The sequence below is a fragment of the Erythrolamprus reginae genome, chromosome 2 (genome assembly GCF_031021105.1).
Source record: "Erythrolamprus reginae isolate rEryReg1 chromosome 2, rEryReg1.hap1, whole genome shotgun sequence".
In the NCBI taxonomy this organism is placed as follows: Eukaryota; Metazoa; Chordata; class Lepidosauria; order Squamata; family Dipsadidae; genus Erythrolamprus; species Erythrolamprus reginae.
In genome coordinates, this window is record NC_091951.1 from 45,427,213 (window position 1) to 45,444,005 (window position 16,793).

Sequence of the window (16,793 nt, forward strand, 5' to 3'; positions counted from 1 at the left end):
AAAAAAGCAAAAAACACTGACTCCCCCTTTTTCCGTGCAGGTGTCTTTCTGATTCCTTATCTGCTGATCGTTTTTGTTGGAGGGATCCCTGTCTTCTTCCTGGAGGTGGCCCTGGGACAGTTTATGAAACAAGGTGGAATTGCAGCCTGGAACATCGCTCCCCTCTTTAAAGGTAATGCCTTCGGTGACACTTGTTTGTATCTTTCAGCCTCCTTCAGAAGGAGCAGGAGCTGAAGCTGTGAAACAACCACAGTGTTAAAACACTGCGGAGTTTTATTTGCCTTGCGGAAGGCAATCTGATAAAAGGTTGGAAATGTTCTAGGGCTGGGCTGTATTGCTACATCATAAAAAGCGACAAAGCAGCTCTGTTCCATTTATAGAGAGCCAAAGGGCATCTGCCTGTTTCTGTTAAACTATTGTGGCCACTCCCTCATCTGTTACGTTAGGTCATGCCTTCTCTGTTATGTCTTGCCTTCTCTTTCTGCTCAATATCCCCATGGACAATTGGTGGGCCACTGTATGACACAGAATGCTGGACTTGATGGGCTTTGGCCTGATTCAGTATGGCTCTTCTTGTGCTAGCTAGCTAGCTGTTTGTTTGTTTATTTATTTATTTATTTATTTATTTATTTATTAATTATTGGATTTGTATGCTGCCCCTCTCCGCAGACTTGGGGCGGCTAACAACAATGATAAAAAACAACATGTAACAATCCAATTTAGTAAAATAACTATGTATGCCACCTCTCTTACGTTATTTACTTATTTACTTATTTACTTACTTATTTACTTACTTACTTACTTACTTACTTACTTACTTACTTACTTACTTACTTACTTACTTATTTATTGGATTTGTATGCCGCCCCTCTCTGTGGACTCGGGGCAGCTAACAACAGTGATAAAACAACATGTGACAATCCAATAGTAAAACAATTAAAAACCCTTATTATAAAACCAAACATACATACAAACATACCATGCATAAATTGTAAAGGCCTAGGGGTGGGTTTTAAGAAGCTTACGAAAGGCGAGGAGGGTGGGGGCAATTCTAATCTCTAGGGGGAGTTGGCTCCAGAGGGCCGGGGCCGCCACAGAGAAGGCTCTTCTCCTGGGTCCCGCCAAACGACATTGTTTAGTCGACAGGACCCGGGGAAGGCCCACTCTGTGGGACCTAACTGGTCGCTGGGATTCATGCAGCAGATGTTATGATTAGGCAGAGAGGGAAAAAATTAGGGAAATCGTTGGTGTGGAACACTGAAGGGCTACCCACCGCCGGCACTACTGGTGCAGTCCTGGCGGTGGGCAGAAGCTGAATCCCATATGATGACGCAAGCGCGGTGGAGATTTTGCCAATTTTCAACTATATTTTTGCATCTACACATGCACAAAATCGGTGAAAATTGCCAAAATCTCGCTCACGATTTTGTGCATGTGTGGAAGCAAAAATATGGTTGAAATATATGGTGTCCTCACTCAAGATTTGGCTCCAGGTGCATGCGCAGAAGTCAAATGTTGCGAGGGGCATGTAGCTGCGCAAGCATCCTGGAATTTACTACCACTCTATAGAGTGGCCCGCACCGGGAGCAGCCCATCAATGGCATGGAACTTAGTGGTTGACGAACCCAACCAAACCATGCTTGAGACCTTCCAATCTCTGAATGCAAAACTTTATTGAGGACATCACTTCGGCACTGCTGGAAGCAAAACCAGCTCTACCTAATTCCCACTCAAACCCACATAATGATAGCATAGATTTATCCCTCCCACCCTATTAGTGCAGGTCACATGGTCCAATGGAGTGTCATTGTATTGTTATGAGAAAAAGTCTCTGGCCTTGGCAAGCACCTGCTGGAGTGTCCTTGGCTCCCATGGCTTGTCTTCTTGAGGTCTGGAGCCTGCATTCCATCTCACCCTTCCCTGCCCTCTGGTTCTTTGGCAAGTTGAGAAGCGACATGTTGAGGCAGGCAGGATTCCCTTGGGTACCATTTGTTGGGGGTCGAGGGAAAGGGAGGGTCTTGCCTTCTCTTTCTTCCTAAGATCCCCATGGACAATTGTTGGGCCACTGTGTGACACAGAATGCTGGACTCGATGGGCTTTGGCCTGATTCAGCAGGGCTCTTCTTAAGACAATGTTCGCAACAGCATAAGTGTGCTTTGAGATTGATGGGCTATTCCTATTCTTCCCAAAAAGCCAGTCTTGCTCTGCATCTTAACAATGTAGTGTGTCTTCCCCAATTGGGGGCATTTGGTTCCCCACACTTGATGCCTTCATTGTATTATCTGGCACCAACACAAATCTGAACCCCAAGTTTTAGAAAGACCACAAGATGGGGCCAAAGAGTTAGTGGCTTTGGTACCATCTCTTACTCCTCCATCTTGGTTATGACCTATAAAGCCCTTCATGGCACCGGAACAGATTATCTCAGGGACCACCTTCTGCTGCATGAAACACAGCGACCAATTAGGTCCCACAGAGTTGGCCTTCTCCGGGTCCCGTCAACTAAACAATGTCATTTGGCGGGACCCAGGAGAAGAGCCTTCTCTGTGGCGGCCCCGGCCCTCTGGAACCAACTCCCCCCAGAGATTAGAATTGCCCCCACCCTCCTTGCCTTTCGTAAGCTTCTTAAAACCCTCCTCTGCCGCCAGGCATGGGGGAACTAAGATATTCTTTCCCCCTAGGCCTTTACAATTTTATGCATGGTATGTTTGTATGTATATTTGGTTTTATAATAAGGATTTTTTAGTTGTTTTAGTATTGGATTGTTACATGCTGTTTTTATTACTGTTGTTAGCCGCCCCGAGTCTGCGGAGAGGGGCGGCATACAAATCCAATAAATAAATAAATAAATAAATCTATTTGAGGCCCAGTGTACAAAGATTTTACCACACCCTCAGTCTGGGTATCATCAGCATATTGATGTGAAAGCTAGTTTCTGGAGCATAGAGTTTTGAAACTTTGCCACAGATACTCTTTAAAAAAATATATTTTTATTGAATTATAAATTTTAAAAACAAACAATACAAAAAAGAGAAACAAAAGTAGACAAAACAAATATATAACATCAACAAACAAAAACATGTAAAATTTAAAAATTATACACCCCTTATTTGGTGTAGCAATACATTTTACCCATAGGGTGTTCTTACGGCTGTTTCTATCGACAAATTAATTATATAGGTTATCTACTGTATATTGTATCTAATATTGTTCAACCTTCACCGCCTTTCTCTTATCATTTCCCAATTGTTCCATTTAATACAAATTCTATATTCTATCAAATACCATTTTTAAAACAACTTTATTCTTTAAGCAAAATAAATTTCTATACTTTCATATTTATTTGATTTTTATATTCTAATATTGTATTTTCCTCATTTCTAAGCATTCATAAATTATATTCCAAATTTTATAATATTCCGAATCTTTTCTGTCATTCAATTTCCTTCTCAGCATATCTGTTTCCGCAGTTCCATAATTATGGAATTATGCCATAGATATTCTTGTGGAAATGGAAGTTTAGTTTCCAATCATTGTTAATTAGCCAGAAAGGAAGGAATAGTAGCTGGATGCTATCTGATGCTTCTTAACTAATAGCTTGTTCAAAAGAGAGGACATAGGTATGTTGGATGGATCCTTGCTTTGGTACCAATGTAAAACTCCATCAAAATGATGACCGGGAAGCCTGAGGATGTTTGGTGGACGTTAGGAAGGCAGCCAGTACATCACACAAGTTAATTTAAACTCAGGTTCCAGATGAGGGTAGACAAAGCTATTTTTCTATTATTGATTTTTGCATATTCCTACTTGGCGGCCATCTGTATTTTCCCCAAAGTTGCAATATGTATGTATTTCTCTTCCTGGCACTTAGAGCCACCCTCCAATTATCAGAATGGCTCTGAGTCATCCACAAAAACACTGAATATTATATTTGATCCGGAATTGAATGATCTTCAGGATCAGTTTCTAGAATTTACAAATATAGGGCTGTGCAATAGATGGAATACAGTATGGATTTTTTTAATATTGTGCTTCTTCAGTGTTTCCCAGGCCTAGTGAAAACAGGGTAAAAATGGGAAATAAACAACAACATATATATATGTATAATGACGGTGATGAATTTGCTTTTCCTGGGACAGAGTTTTTGTTGACATTATGATATAAACACAACCTGGACTGTCTGCTATATAGATTTTTCTTGAAATTTGCATGGGAAAAGAAGGTTGGGGGTAGATACAGGACATGATTTCTACATGCAGCACTTTAAAACTCCAGAAAACAGAGTTTTGCCAACTTATTCTTGAGTTCCTCCCATTAATAAAATCTAACTTGGGAGAAAAGCTAAAGATTTTGCTTAAAGAAAAGCTAAAGCTAAAATTATGCCCATTAGGTCTCTTTCATTTAATGCAGTGGTTCTCAACCTGGGGGTCGGGACCCCTTTGGGGGTCGAATGACCGTTTCACAGGGGTCGCCTAAGATCATAGGGAAAAACAAATTTCCCCTGGTGTTAGGAACTAAAGCTTCTATTCTGGCACCTTGGAACATATTTTTACAATCCGACCAATCAGGTGTTGACAGTGGGGGCGTCCCTCTGACCTTCCTGCCAATCAGCTTCAAGGTCTGTTGGGAGAATTGGTGCTAGACTTATAATTGGGGGTCACCACAACACGAGGAGCTGTACTAAGGGGTCGCGGCATTAGAAAGGTTGAGAACCACTGATTTAATGTAAGAGAGCATTCAAAATATTATTCTATCTACATCAGGGGTGTCAAACTCAAGACCAGGGGCCCAGATTCAGTTGGGGGGGCACCATGGAAACAGTGAAGGACCGACCCAGGGTGCCTCTGCCGGCCAAAATGGAGCTCGGGAGGGCCGCAGACAGCCCTCGCAAACTCCATTTTCACTGCAGAGGATCACAGGAGACCATCACAGTTGAAAATGGAACTTGGGAGGCCATTTTCTCTGGCAGAGCGCTCAGGCTATCAGAGCCTCCCCCAACACAAGTGATGTTGAGTTGACCACTCTCACTCTGGCCATGCCCACCCCAGCCCCCCAAGGTCAAATTCAACCCTGATGCGGCCATCAGTAAAAGCGAGTTTGACCTGATCTCCACACTCATTCCATTCTACCATTTCAAGCATTAGAGACAGGGGCTTAGTACAAGGATGTGACATCCCCCCCCCCCCCAAAAAAAATGTCTAAGTGGTCAGGCTGAAGCCATCGTTTTGAGTTGGAGATTTTGTCTTGCCACAAGTAGAATAGTACTGTGGGAATTGGGGAGAGGTGGTTGCATGAGACGGAAAAATACTAGCCACAACAAATTCTTTCCAGAGATTCAAGGTCATCTTTTGTTCAGCACCAGCTGGAAGTACAGGGGAGGATCGTGGACATTGAGAGAACCAGAATGCTCCATGTGATGAACTTGTGGGTATGGGGACGAGGGATAAATCTTAACCTGTGTGGAGAATTGCAGGAAAAATTAGTATCGGGTTGACTACAGTTCGTATCCAACATGGTTTTGTTAATAAATTGGAACTTGGAAGTAGTCCAAAGTTTGGACTCTGATTTATTCCTCAGATGTTAATTGAGATGATGATGATGATGATGATGATTATTATTATTATTATTATTAATTAGATTTGTATGCCGCCCCTCTCCGAAGACTCGAGATGCTGACATAAGTCTCTAATCATCTGTTTCTCTCTAGGTTTGGGCCTGGCCTCCATGGTCATTGTCTTCTTCTGTAACTCTTACTATATTATGATCCTTGTCTGGGGTGTCTTCTACTTGGCCCATTCATGGACGGAGACACTGCCGTGGGCCACCTGCGGCCACTCATGGAACTCTCCCCAGTGCACCGAGCTTTTTGGTGTGAGCGACTGCGGCAACAACACCCACAACGGCACCGCCAGAAACTGCAGCAGCCTGGCCGACCAGCGCTCTCCCGTCATTGAGTTCTGGGAGTGAGTGGGTGACAATGTCTAGGAGGCACATCTGGTGTGGGTCTCTTTGGAGAAAGGTGGGAGGGGAGAACCTGTGGCCTTTCCCAGCACTACCTAGATTTTTCTTTACCTAGAAGTTCAGGATGGAAGTGTTTTAATAGGAAAGTGAACTCAAGAACAAGGGGGCACAATCTGAGGTTAGTTGGGGGAAAGATCAGAAACCACGTGAGAAAATATTATTTTATTGACAGAGTAGTAGATGCTTGGAGCAAACTTCCAGCAGGCATGGTTGGTAAATCCACAGTAACTGAATTTAAACATGCCTGGGATAAACATATATATCCATCTTAAGATAAAATACAGTGGTACCTCTACTTACGAACTTAATTGGTTCTGTGACCAGGATCTTAAGTAGAAAAATTTGTAAGAAGAAGCAATTTTTCCCATAGGAATCAATGTAAAAGCAAATAATGCGTGTGACTGGGGAAACCACAGGGAGGGTGGAGGCCCTGTTTCCAGTGAAGGGTTACCAAAATTTTTACTACCCCAATGTGGGCGTGGCTTATGCAGGATGCCCTGCATTTTCTTTCAATATCAATGCAAATTGGGCGCTCTGGGGTGGAGCTCCATTTTGGTTACCCCACTGCGTCCCCCCCCCCTTCTGGGCCGTAGCCCACCCCTGTCTGTTTCCACCCAAGAGATTCCTAGAAAGGCCTCACAGGGGCTTCTCCCCACCTTTTCTGGCCCTGTTTCCTCCCAGGAGATTCCTAGAGAGGCCCCACCAAGGCTTCTCCCCACCTTTTCTGGCCCTGTTTCGTCCCAGGAGATTCCTAGAGAAGCCCCACAGAGGCTTCTCCCTGCCTTTTCCAGCCCTATTTCCTCCCAGGAGATTCCTAGAGAGGCCACACTGAGGCTTCTCCCCACCTTTTCTGGCCCTGTTTCCTCCCAGGAGATTCCTAGAGAGGCCACACGGATGTTTCTCCCTGCCTTTTCTGGCCCTGTTTCCTCCCAGGAGATTCCTAGAGATGCCCCACAGAGGCTTCTCCCTGCCTTTTCTGGTTACAGTTTCAGAGGCTCGGGTTTGTAAGTGGAAAATGGTTCTTGGGAAGATGCAAAAAAATCTTGAATACCCGGTTTTTATATAGAAAAGTTCATAAGTACAGGCATTCTTAGGTAGAGGTACCACTGTACAGGAAATAGTATAAGGGCAGATGGTAGTTGGACCATGAGGTATTTTTCTTTTGTCAATCTTCAATGTTTCTATGTTTCCTTGGCCAGCTTGGCAGAATTGCAGTTCAGCAGCTTCTGAAGGCCAACGCTTTGTGGCCGCCTGGTCCAGAAAAGAACAAATGGAGGAGGCTACTTGAAAGCCCAGAACAGATAAAGGCCTTGTGAGAAAGACAGAAGGGAAACTACAAAATGGAGGGACCTGAAATGATTTGGATAAGAGGAAACCCAAAGGATTTTGGCAGCTGAGGCAGAAAATCCATTAAGGAATCCCAGGATACTCAAAATGATCCTACTCAATTAACTAATTGACTACTTGCTTACATTTTAAATGGTTTCACAAAGTCTGGAATTTGCAAATCTGACCAATCCTCTGAGCCAAAATCGTACTTGAAGAGAAGCAAATAATTTCCCACAGAAGAAGGGGGTTTTAAACATAGAAACAAAGAAGACTGACGGCAGAAAAAGACCTCATGGTCCATCTAGTCTGCCCTTATACTATTTTCTGTATTTTATCTTAGGATGGATATATGTTTATCCCAGGCATGTTTAAATTCAGTGACTGTGGATTTTTATTTATATTTATATTCCCCCCCCCCCTTTCTCTTTTTTATGGTTGGGCCTTCTTCTAATCTCCTCCTTCATTTCCTCAGGAACAAAGTGCTGCATATTTCAGGGGATCTGGGCGATCCAGGAGAGATCAGCTGGCAGCTGACCCTTTGCTTGCTTGTAACTTGGGTCATTGTTTATTTCTGCATCTGGAAGGGAGTCAAGTCAACCGGGAAGGTAAGTGGCGTGTGTGTGTGTGTGTGTGTGTGTGTGGTTTTGTGAGGCGAGTGGCCACAATGACACTTGAGTGCAGGATAAATTCTCTAATAAGGATCCCATTATTTCTGAATGTTGAAATGCCCTGCTTTTCATTCTGAAACAGAGCCAGCTAACTCTCTAGATCAGTGCTTCCCAACCTTGGCAACTTGAAGCTATTTGGACTTCAACTCCCAGAATTCCCCAGCCAGCGGATGCTGGCTGGGGAATTCTGGGAGTTGAAGTCCAAATAGCTTCAAGTTGCCAAGGTTGGGAAACACTGCTCTAGATTTCCTGGCTTTGGGATGAAATTTAATATCTTGCCGGGTTTCCTCTTCAGATCTAATGGACTTCAGCAACTGTTGTTGTTGGGTTTTTAAAAAAAAACAAACTATTTCAAGGAACTATTTATTAAGAAAATAAACTTCTTCCTACCCTCCTCTGACCTCAGTTTAGCAACAGTCATTATATAAGAAACACAACAAAGGTTGCCTTAACCAGTTCTTTCACCCTGCAGTACTAGCAAGCAAATATAGCTTGTATTGTAAAGCTTTACACTGGATTGTAAAACTGTCCAGCTGTACAAAGCATCCATCATCCTCTGAATATAACTACAGCTATTGAAAGAAAAAGGTGGGGGAAAGGGTTCAAAGGCACGCCTACCTGACAACCAATGACATAGGTTGTGTTTGTGAATTGCAGAAAAGGAAATGAGCCTGACAAAGCTTCTAGCAGCCATAGATTGGGGTTTTTTAAAATTTTCATTTGATATTGTGTTTTTACATACGTTTTAACACAATCCTCATACTCTATCCTAGTGTTTCTCAACCTCACCTATTTTAACATGTGTGGACTTCAACATTTTTATTTGTTGTAAGCCGCCCAGAGTCCTTGAGGAGTTGGGCGGCATATAAATTAGTTTAATTAATAAATAAATAAACTCCCAGATTTCCCAATCCCAAAGCCAGCCATGCTGGCTGGGGGAATTCTGGGAGTTGAAGTCCACAGGTCGTAAAGGAGCAATAATTGTCCACCCCTGCTCCAAAGTGCTGCTCTATCGTTGACTTAGTTTTCTTGTTGTTGTTATGAAGAGAATGGCCGGCTGTGGGATTGGGGATTCTGGGAATTGAAGTCCACACATCTTAAAGTTGTTGAGGTTGAAAATGACGCTGCTCTTATCCTATTAAAATAGAATAGAATAGAATTTTTTATTGGTCAAGTGTGATTGGACACACAAGGAATTTGTCTTGGTGCACATGTTCTTAGTGTACCTAAAAGAAAAGATACATTTGTCAAAAATCATAAAGTACAACACTATAGAATAGAATAGGGTAGGGTAGGGTAGAGTAGAATACAATACAATACAATTTTATTGGCCAACTGTGATAAATTTGTCTTGGTACATATGCTCTCAGTGTACATAAAGAAAAGATACGTTCATCAAGAATCATAAGGTACAACACTTAATGATATTCCGGTTACAAATAAGCAATCATATTAGGAGCCAGTCAATATAAGTTATCTGAGTGTCCATGACTTATGACCCATCGTGTCAAATGTAATCTGACATCTAATTAGGGTGGTCCTCCTACATGGCACCGGGCCAGATTATCTCCGGGAATGCCTTCTGCCGCACAAATCCCAGCGACCAGTTAAGTCCCACAGAGTGGGCCTTCTCCGAGTCCCGTCAACTAAACAATGTCGTTTGGCGGGACCCAGGGGAAGAGCCTTCTCTGTGGCAGCCTCGACCCTCTGGAACCCATTCCCCCCAGAGATTAGAATAGCCCCCACCCTCCTTGCCTTTCGTAAGCTCCTTAAAACCCACCTCTGCTGTCAGGCATGGGGGAACTGAGATATTCTCTCCCCCTAGGCTTCTACAATTTATGCATGGTATGTTTGTTTGTATGTATGTTTGGTTTTATAATAAGGGTGTTTAGTTGTTTTAGTATTGGATTGCTAGATGCTGTTTTTATCACTGTTGTTAGCTGCCCCGAGTCCACGGAGAGGGGCGGCATACAAATCCAATAAATAAATAAATATACACGCTTGTAATTTCTAATCCTCTGATTGGCCGACAGGTGGTCTATTTCACTGCGTTGTTCCCTTATGTGGTGCTTATCCTCCTGCTCTTGCATGGAGTGACATTGCCTGGTGCGCTGGATGGGATCATTTACTACCTGAAACCCGACTGGTCCAAGCTTGCTGTGGCTCAGGTGAGGATCTGGGGTGACCTCGACTCGAGAGAGAGAGAAAGAGAGAGAGGAGTGGAGAAGGTCCTCATTGGGGGAAGGGATTGGGAAACGATGAGACTGTCGCCAATGTCTCTGCAGGAAACAAGGCTATTGCATGCCACCATTGCTGCCCTGTAGTCAACCTGGTTCAGGCCATGCAAACAGAGTTCTGCCACCCCGCTAGTGGGGTTTATACCACAGCTGTTCCCCCTCATCCCAGGTATGGATTGATGCTGGTACCCAGATCTTCTTCTCATATGCTATTGGGCTGGGAGCCCTGACCGCACTTGGCAGCTACAATCGCTTCCACAACAACTGTTACAGGTGAGACACTACACACACACACACACCACCTACAGTTAATTTTCTTAAAAAATAATCTTTATTAATTATTTACATTAAGAAAAATATATAAATACTACAAAACAAACAGGGGGGAAAAAACTAAAAACAAAACACGACATATACAAACGTATAGATATTGTCTTTCATAGTTACAATTATATATCAAGTCTTAAACACTCCACAATTTACACATTTGCCAATCTACACGTTGACATTATTGCTACAGCTTTTTTTATTTTATTTTATTTTATTTTATCAGCGTTTACATTGCTATGTTATGTATTGTTACCTAAATCCTAGTCTTTATTCATTTCAATCATATTACCTAAATCATGAATTGTCCAAAATGAACTGTTACTCCTTTCATTTACTAGATATACAAAATAAAATTGTTTGTTTTGTATATCTAGTAAATGAAAGGAGTAACAAGATTGCTTACATTCCCCCCTCCCCTCTATACTTTCAGATTGTGAGAGATTTGACTGTGTTATAGATATTTAGGCTTTGAAATATTTTTTTTTTATTAACCCAATCATAGATACAGATAATTCTGAGAGCCAACCATGGTGGTGAAACCTTTTGGAATTGTCTGAATCCTAAAAAAAAAAATCCTGTCCCTCAAAAAAAAAAAAAGAATATTTAAGTCAACTTAAATCCCATTTTCTCCCTCTCCGTGGCCCTAAACCAGCACGACCTCTATCAACACACCGATTTTTAGCTTTGTGTGCTTTCTGTTTATCTCCATAAATATATAATTTGACACAATGTGTATCCAATTGACGCCCAGAGAAATCTCATTTCTCCACTATCCTGACGTTTTAGCCCTTCAAGCTACAAATACAAGCTTGAAAAAGTATGACTACAATATTGGAAGCGAAAGGAAGCCATAAGAATGTAAATGGTATATTCACTCGATTATTAAGGAGTTTCAGCATCTAGTCACAAGGTTAGCAAAGGCTAATAAACAAATTATGCAGAAGACAAGGAAATGAGTGCAGTTATAGACTTGATTTGCATAATTTAAATCGGTGCTTCTTCAAACCTGGCTATTTTAAGATATGCAGTCTTCAGCTTATGCTGGCTGGAGAATTCTGGGGGTTTAAAGTCCACACATCTTAAAAGTTGCCCAGTTTGAAATAATAAGTTCAGCTTTTCTTCCTGCAGATTTATTTATGGATTGATTGATCGATCGATCGATTGGATTTGTATGCCACCCCTCTCCGCAGACTCGAGGCGGCTAACAACAGTAATAAAACAGCATATAATGATAATCCAATACTAAAAACAGTTAAAAACTCATTATTATAAAAACCAAACATACATACAGACATACCATGCATAAAATTGTAAAGGCCTAGGGGGAAAGAGTATCTCAATTCCCCCATGCCTGGCGGCAGAGGTGGGTTTTAAGCAGCTTACGAAAGGCAAGGAGGGTGGGGGCAATTCTAATCTCTGGAGGGAGTTGGTTCCAGAGGGCCGGGGCCGCCACAGAGAAGGCTCTTCCCCTGGGTCCCGCCAAGCGACATTGTTTAGTTGACGGGACCCGGAGAAGGCCCACTCTGTGGGACCTAACTGGTCGCTGGGATTCGTGCAGCAGATTATGAGTTCTTTCAGGGTAGAACCGAGTTTGGATTTATTTTTATTTTTTGCCTCAGACTATAGCTGTCTCTTGGCTAACATAGTCTCAACGATCACTTTATTTCGCTTTCTGCACACGAACATATAAATTCTGTCGTTTTAATAAAAAGAAGCAAGGGTGGAGTATTATCCATAATGTGTGTTCAATTGTGGCCATGCATTGTGTGTGCCCTTTTCTACACAAACAATCCCTGCCGCATGTATGATTGGCGGAAAGGGTTTCCTGGTCAAAAGAATAGTTCAACTTCTAGACTAGTTGGACCATAAAGTGATGCAAAAGCATAGCAGTTCTTCTCTTGCCTTCTGGGTACAGGAGAAGGCTTGAAGCTGTTAAGTGTCCTGATTGTGTCGAATTTATCCATTCCTCTCTACAGGGATGCCTATCTCTTGGCTGTGATCAACAGTTCTACCAGCTTCTTCGCTGGCTTTGTAGTATTCTCAGTATTGGGCTTCATGGCATCAGAACAGGGCGTAGACATCTCCCAAGTGGCAGAGTCAGGTAAGAGGCAACAATTGGAATTTCCTTCCTGCCAGGGTTCCCCCCTTTCTTTGGCGAAGCAGATCCTTTCCAGGGATTTCTGCGAGTGTAAGTACAGTGGTACCTCTACCTAAGAACACCTCTACTTACGGACTTTTCTAGATAAGAACCGGGTGTTGAAGGTTTTTTGCCTCTTCTTCTCAAGAATCATTTTCCACTTACAAACCCGAGCCTCCGAAACTGTAACTGGAAAAGGCAGGGAGAAGCCTCCGTTGGGCCTCTCTAGGAATCTCCTGGGAGGAAACAGGACCAGAAACAGTGGGGAGAAGCCTTCATGTGGCCTCTCTAGGAATCTCCTGGGAGGAAACAGGACCAGAAACAGTGGGGAGAAGCCTTCATGTGGCCTCTCTAGGAATCTCCTGGGAGGAAACAGGACCAGAAACAGTGGGGAGAAGCCTTCATGTGGCCTCTCTAGGAATCTCCTGGGAGGAAACAGGACCAGAAACAGTGGGGAGAAGCCTTCATGTGGCCTCTCTAGGAATCTCCTGGGAGGAAACGGCCTCCACCCTCCCTGTGGTTTCCCCAATCGCACACGTGATTTGCTTCTACATTGATTCCTATGGGAAAAATTGCTTCTTCTTACAAACTTTTCTACTTAAGAACCTGGTCACGGAACGAATTAAGTTCGTAAGTAGAGGTACCACTGTATGTCGGTATTAAAATGCCTATTTTGCACCTGGATTCATTGGGATCTCCTTTAAAAGAAGGACTTTAAGCAGAAGGTTAAGGGAGGAAAAAAACATTTGCAGGACCAGAGGTGTATAGTCACCTACCAGTGCAGTCCCAGGATTCCTCTAAAATTTAAGCAGTGTATTGTAATTTTTGGTGCAGTCGAAAGGAACTGAGTTAAACGCATTGCGGGACAGTAGTTTTATGAACTATAGATTATTGGTGGTGGCGCATTGGTGAGAGGGCAGTTTCGCAGGCTACTTCTGCTGCCTGCCGGTTACCTGCAATTTGGCAGTTCGATTCTCAACGGCTCAAGGTTGACTTATCCTTCCATCTTCCCAGGTCGGTAAAATGAGCAAATTTGTTGTGGGGGCAGTATGCTGCTTCTTTAAACCGCTTAGAGAGGGCTGTAAAAGCTCTATGAAGCAGTATATAAGCCTAAGTGCTTTTACAGAGCCGGGGTGGCGCAGTGGTTAGAGTGAAGCACTGTAGGCTGCTTCAGCTAACTGCTAGCTGTAGTTCAGCAGTTCAAATCTCACTACCGGCTCAAGGTTGACTCGGCCTTCCATCCTTCCGAGGTGGGTAAAATGAGGACCCAGATTGTTGGGGGTAATGTGCTGATTCTGTAAACCGCTTAGAGAGGGTTGTGAAGCACTATGAAGCAGTATATAAGTCTAAATGCTATTGCTATTGCTCAGTGCTAGTGCTATACAGTGGTACCTCGGTTCTCGACCACAATTCGTTCTGGAAGTGTGGTCGAGAACCGATTTGGTTGAGAACCGAAACAATTTAAAATAAATTCCCTTCCTCAGTTGTCTCTCCCTCTAGCTTGCCTGCTTCTGTCCCCGTGTGTGTGTGTGTGTGTCTCTCTCTCTTTGTAGGTTGTCGGCTTCTATCTTCAGCTCTCTCACTCACCCACTTCTGTCCGTGGCTCTCTCTCTCTCTCTGTAGCTTGCCGGCTTCTGTCTTCAGGTCTCTCGAGTGTTCAAGTTCCAAATATTTGTTCGGATTTCAGAGCAAACTTTTCTTGAATTTCCTGGTCAAATACCAATTTGTTCGAACTGAGAAGCGTTCGAAAACCGAGGTACCACTGTATTTGATAGAAGCAGTTAAATTTTGACCAATTGAAAAGAAAGGCCTTAAGGTCATCTACCATTTGAAAGTTGAGCATGGACCTCAGTTCCAGAAAAATTGCAAACTCCTGGCTGAGGCCTTGAAAGCCTCTTCCAAAGAAAGCATCCTTCCTTCTCTATGAAGTTAACTTTCTTATAACTTGTAAGACTTTTCTGCAGTCTCCATTCTCGAGCATTTTTCTTGCCTTACAGGTCCTGGCTTGGCCTTCATTGCCTATCCCAAAGCTGTAACACTCATGCCGCTGTCTCCACTCTGGGCTACCCTGTTTTTCTTCATGCTTCTTGTCTTGGGTCTGGACAGCCAGGTAACCATTCATAATAATCATAATAATTAATAATTTATTAGTTTTGTATGCCGCCCCTCTCCGAAGACTCGGGGCGGCTCACAACAATGATAAAAACAGTATTATAGTGAAACAAATCTAATATTAAAAAGAAATATATAAAACCCTATCATATTAAAACCAGACAACACATACATACCAAACATAAAATATAAAGAGCCTGGGAGAAAGATATCTCAAATCCCCCATGCCTGGCGGTATAGGTGGGTCTTGAGTAGTTTACGAAAGACAAGGAGGGTGGGGGCAGTTCTAATCTCCAGGGGGAGTTGATTCCAGAGGGCCGGGGCCATCACAGAGAAGGCTCTTCCCCTGGGTCCCGCCAAACGATATTGTTTAGTCGAAGGGACCCGGAGAAGGCCAATTCTGTGAGACCTTATCGGTCGCTGGGATTCATGCGGTAGCAGGCGGTTCCGGAGGTACTCTGGTCCAATGCCATGTAGGGCTTTAAAGGTCATAACCAACACTTTGAATTGTGACCGGAAACTGATCGGCAGCCAATGCAGGCCATGGAGTGTTGTAGGAACGTGGGCGAATCTGGGAAGCCCCACGATGGCTCTCACGGCCGCGTTCTGAATGATCTGAAGTTTCCGAACACTCTTCAAAGGTAGCCCCATGTAGAGAGCGTTGCAGTACTCGAACCTCGAGGTGATGAGGGCATGAGCGACTGTGAGCAGTGAGTCCCTGTCCAAATAGAGCCGCAACTGGTGCACCAGGCAAACCTGGGCAAACGCCCTTCTTGCCACAGTCGAAAGATGATGTTGCAATGTCAACTGTGGATCGAGGAGGACCCACCCTCTCTGAGGGGGTCAGTAATTCCCCCCCCCCCCCAGGGTGATGGACAGACAGATGGAATTGTCCTTGGGAGGCAAGACCCACAGCCTCTCCGTCTTGTCTGGGTTGAGTTTGAAATTTGTTGACACCCATCCAGACCCCAACAGCCTCCAGGCACTGGCACATCACTTCCACTGCTTCGTTGACTGGACATGGGGTGGAGATGTATAACTGGGTATCCTCCGCATATTGATGATACCTCACCCCATGCCCTTGGATGATCTCATTCATGGGGGGAGGGGGGAGTAGAAAAGATGAAGAATAGAGATATACAGCTGCCCACTTTTTTAATAATCCCCCACCCACCCAGCTTCCTCTTGTCCTTGAAGCACATGGATGTCTAACGTTTTGGCTTGCCTGGGCCCCACTGAGTGAAGGGGAATTGCCTATAAAATATTGCAATACAATTAATGGGCATGAATCACATAACGATGGCAAAAGTTGCTGATCTTCTGAGGTTGCATTTCCAGCAACCCAGGGCCACACGCAGTCTGTGAGTTGTGGGTTGGACCTGCCTGTTGTAGCAGCAGTATTTGCAGAACTAATTTGATAATGTGTTTCTCATTGTGAGAGGATCAGGAATATTCTTGCTGCTATCCACAATTATAAAAGGATAGGGACAGCAAGATACAGTATTTTTTTGGACTATAAGACGCACCGGAGTGTAAGATGCCCCTTAGTTTTTGTGTAGGAAAATAAGGGGGAAAAAATCTTCCTACCAGCAACCATCTGGCTAACGTCCTTAGCAAACAGTTTGGAATAGGTATATTAGTCTTGCAAATCTCCGTTTGAGAAGTTGCTTTCAGCCTTGTAAAGCTCCATTGGGGAGGCTGTTTTTTTCAGCTTGCAAAGCTCCACTTGAGAGGCTGATATTAGCTTTGCAAAGTGCCATTTGAGAGATTGTTTTCAGCCTTCTAATAATAATACTAATAATAGACTTAGAAGGGACCTTGGAGGTCTTCTAGCCCAACCCTCTGCTTGGGCAGGAGACCCTACGCTACTTCCGACAAATGGTTATCCAATAGCTTCTTAAAAACTTCCAGTGTTGGAGCATTCACAACTTCTGGAGGCAAGTTGTTCCACTGATCAAT

At 43.5% G+C, this 16,793-nt stretch overlaps 1 protein-coding gene across 4 annotated transcripts in view; it reads left to right on the top strand.

Annotated features, from left to right (window-relative positions):
- Positions 1–16,793, top strand: part of LOC139160316 (sodium- and chloride-dependent creatine transporter 1-like) — a 69,421-nt gene that overhangs the window by 13,632 nt on the left and 38,996 nt on the right. For all 4 annotated transcript variants that reach the window (XR_011557925.1, XM_070738067.1, XM_070738066.1 and 1 more), the window contains exons 3-9: positions 41–172; positions 5,708–5,963; positions 7,823–7,955; positions 10,052–10,186; positions 10,425–10,528; positions 12,562–12,686; positions 14,720–14,832. Coding sequence is in view for 3 of the 4 variants with exons in the window: in XM_070738067.1 (XP_070594168.1) it covers positions 41–172; positions 5,708–5,963; positions 7,823–7,955; positions 10,052–10,186; positions 10,425–10,528; positions 12,562–12,686; positions 14,720–14,832 (998 nt within the window). In the remaining variant the exon portion in view is untranslated. The remainder of the gene's footprint in view (positions 1–40; positions 173–5,707; positions 5,964–7,822; positions 7,956–10,051; positions 10,187–10,424; positions 10,529–12,561; positions 12,687–14,719; positions 14,833–16,793) is intronic.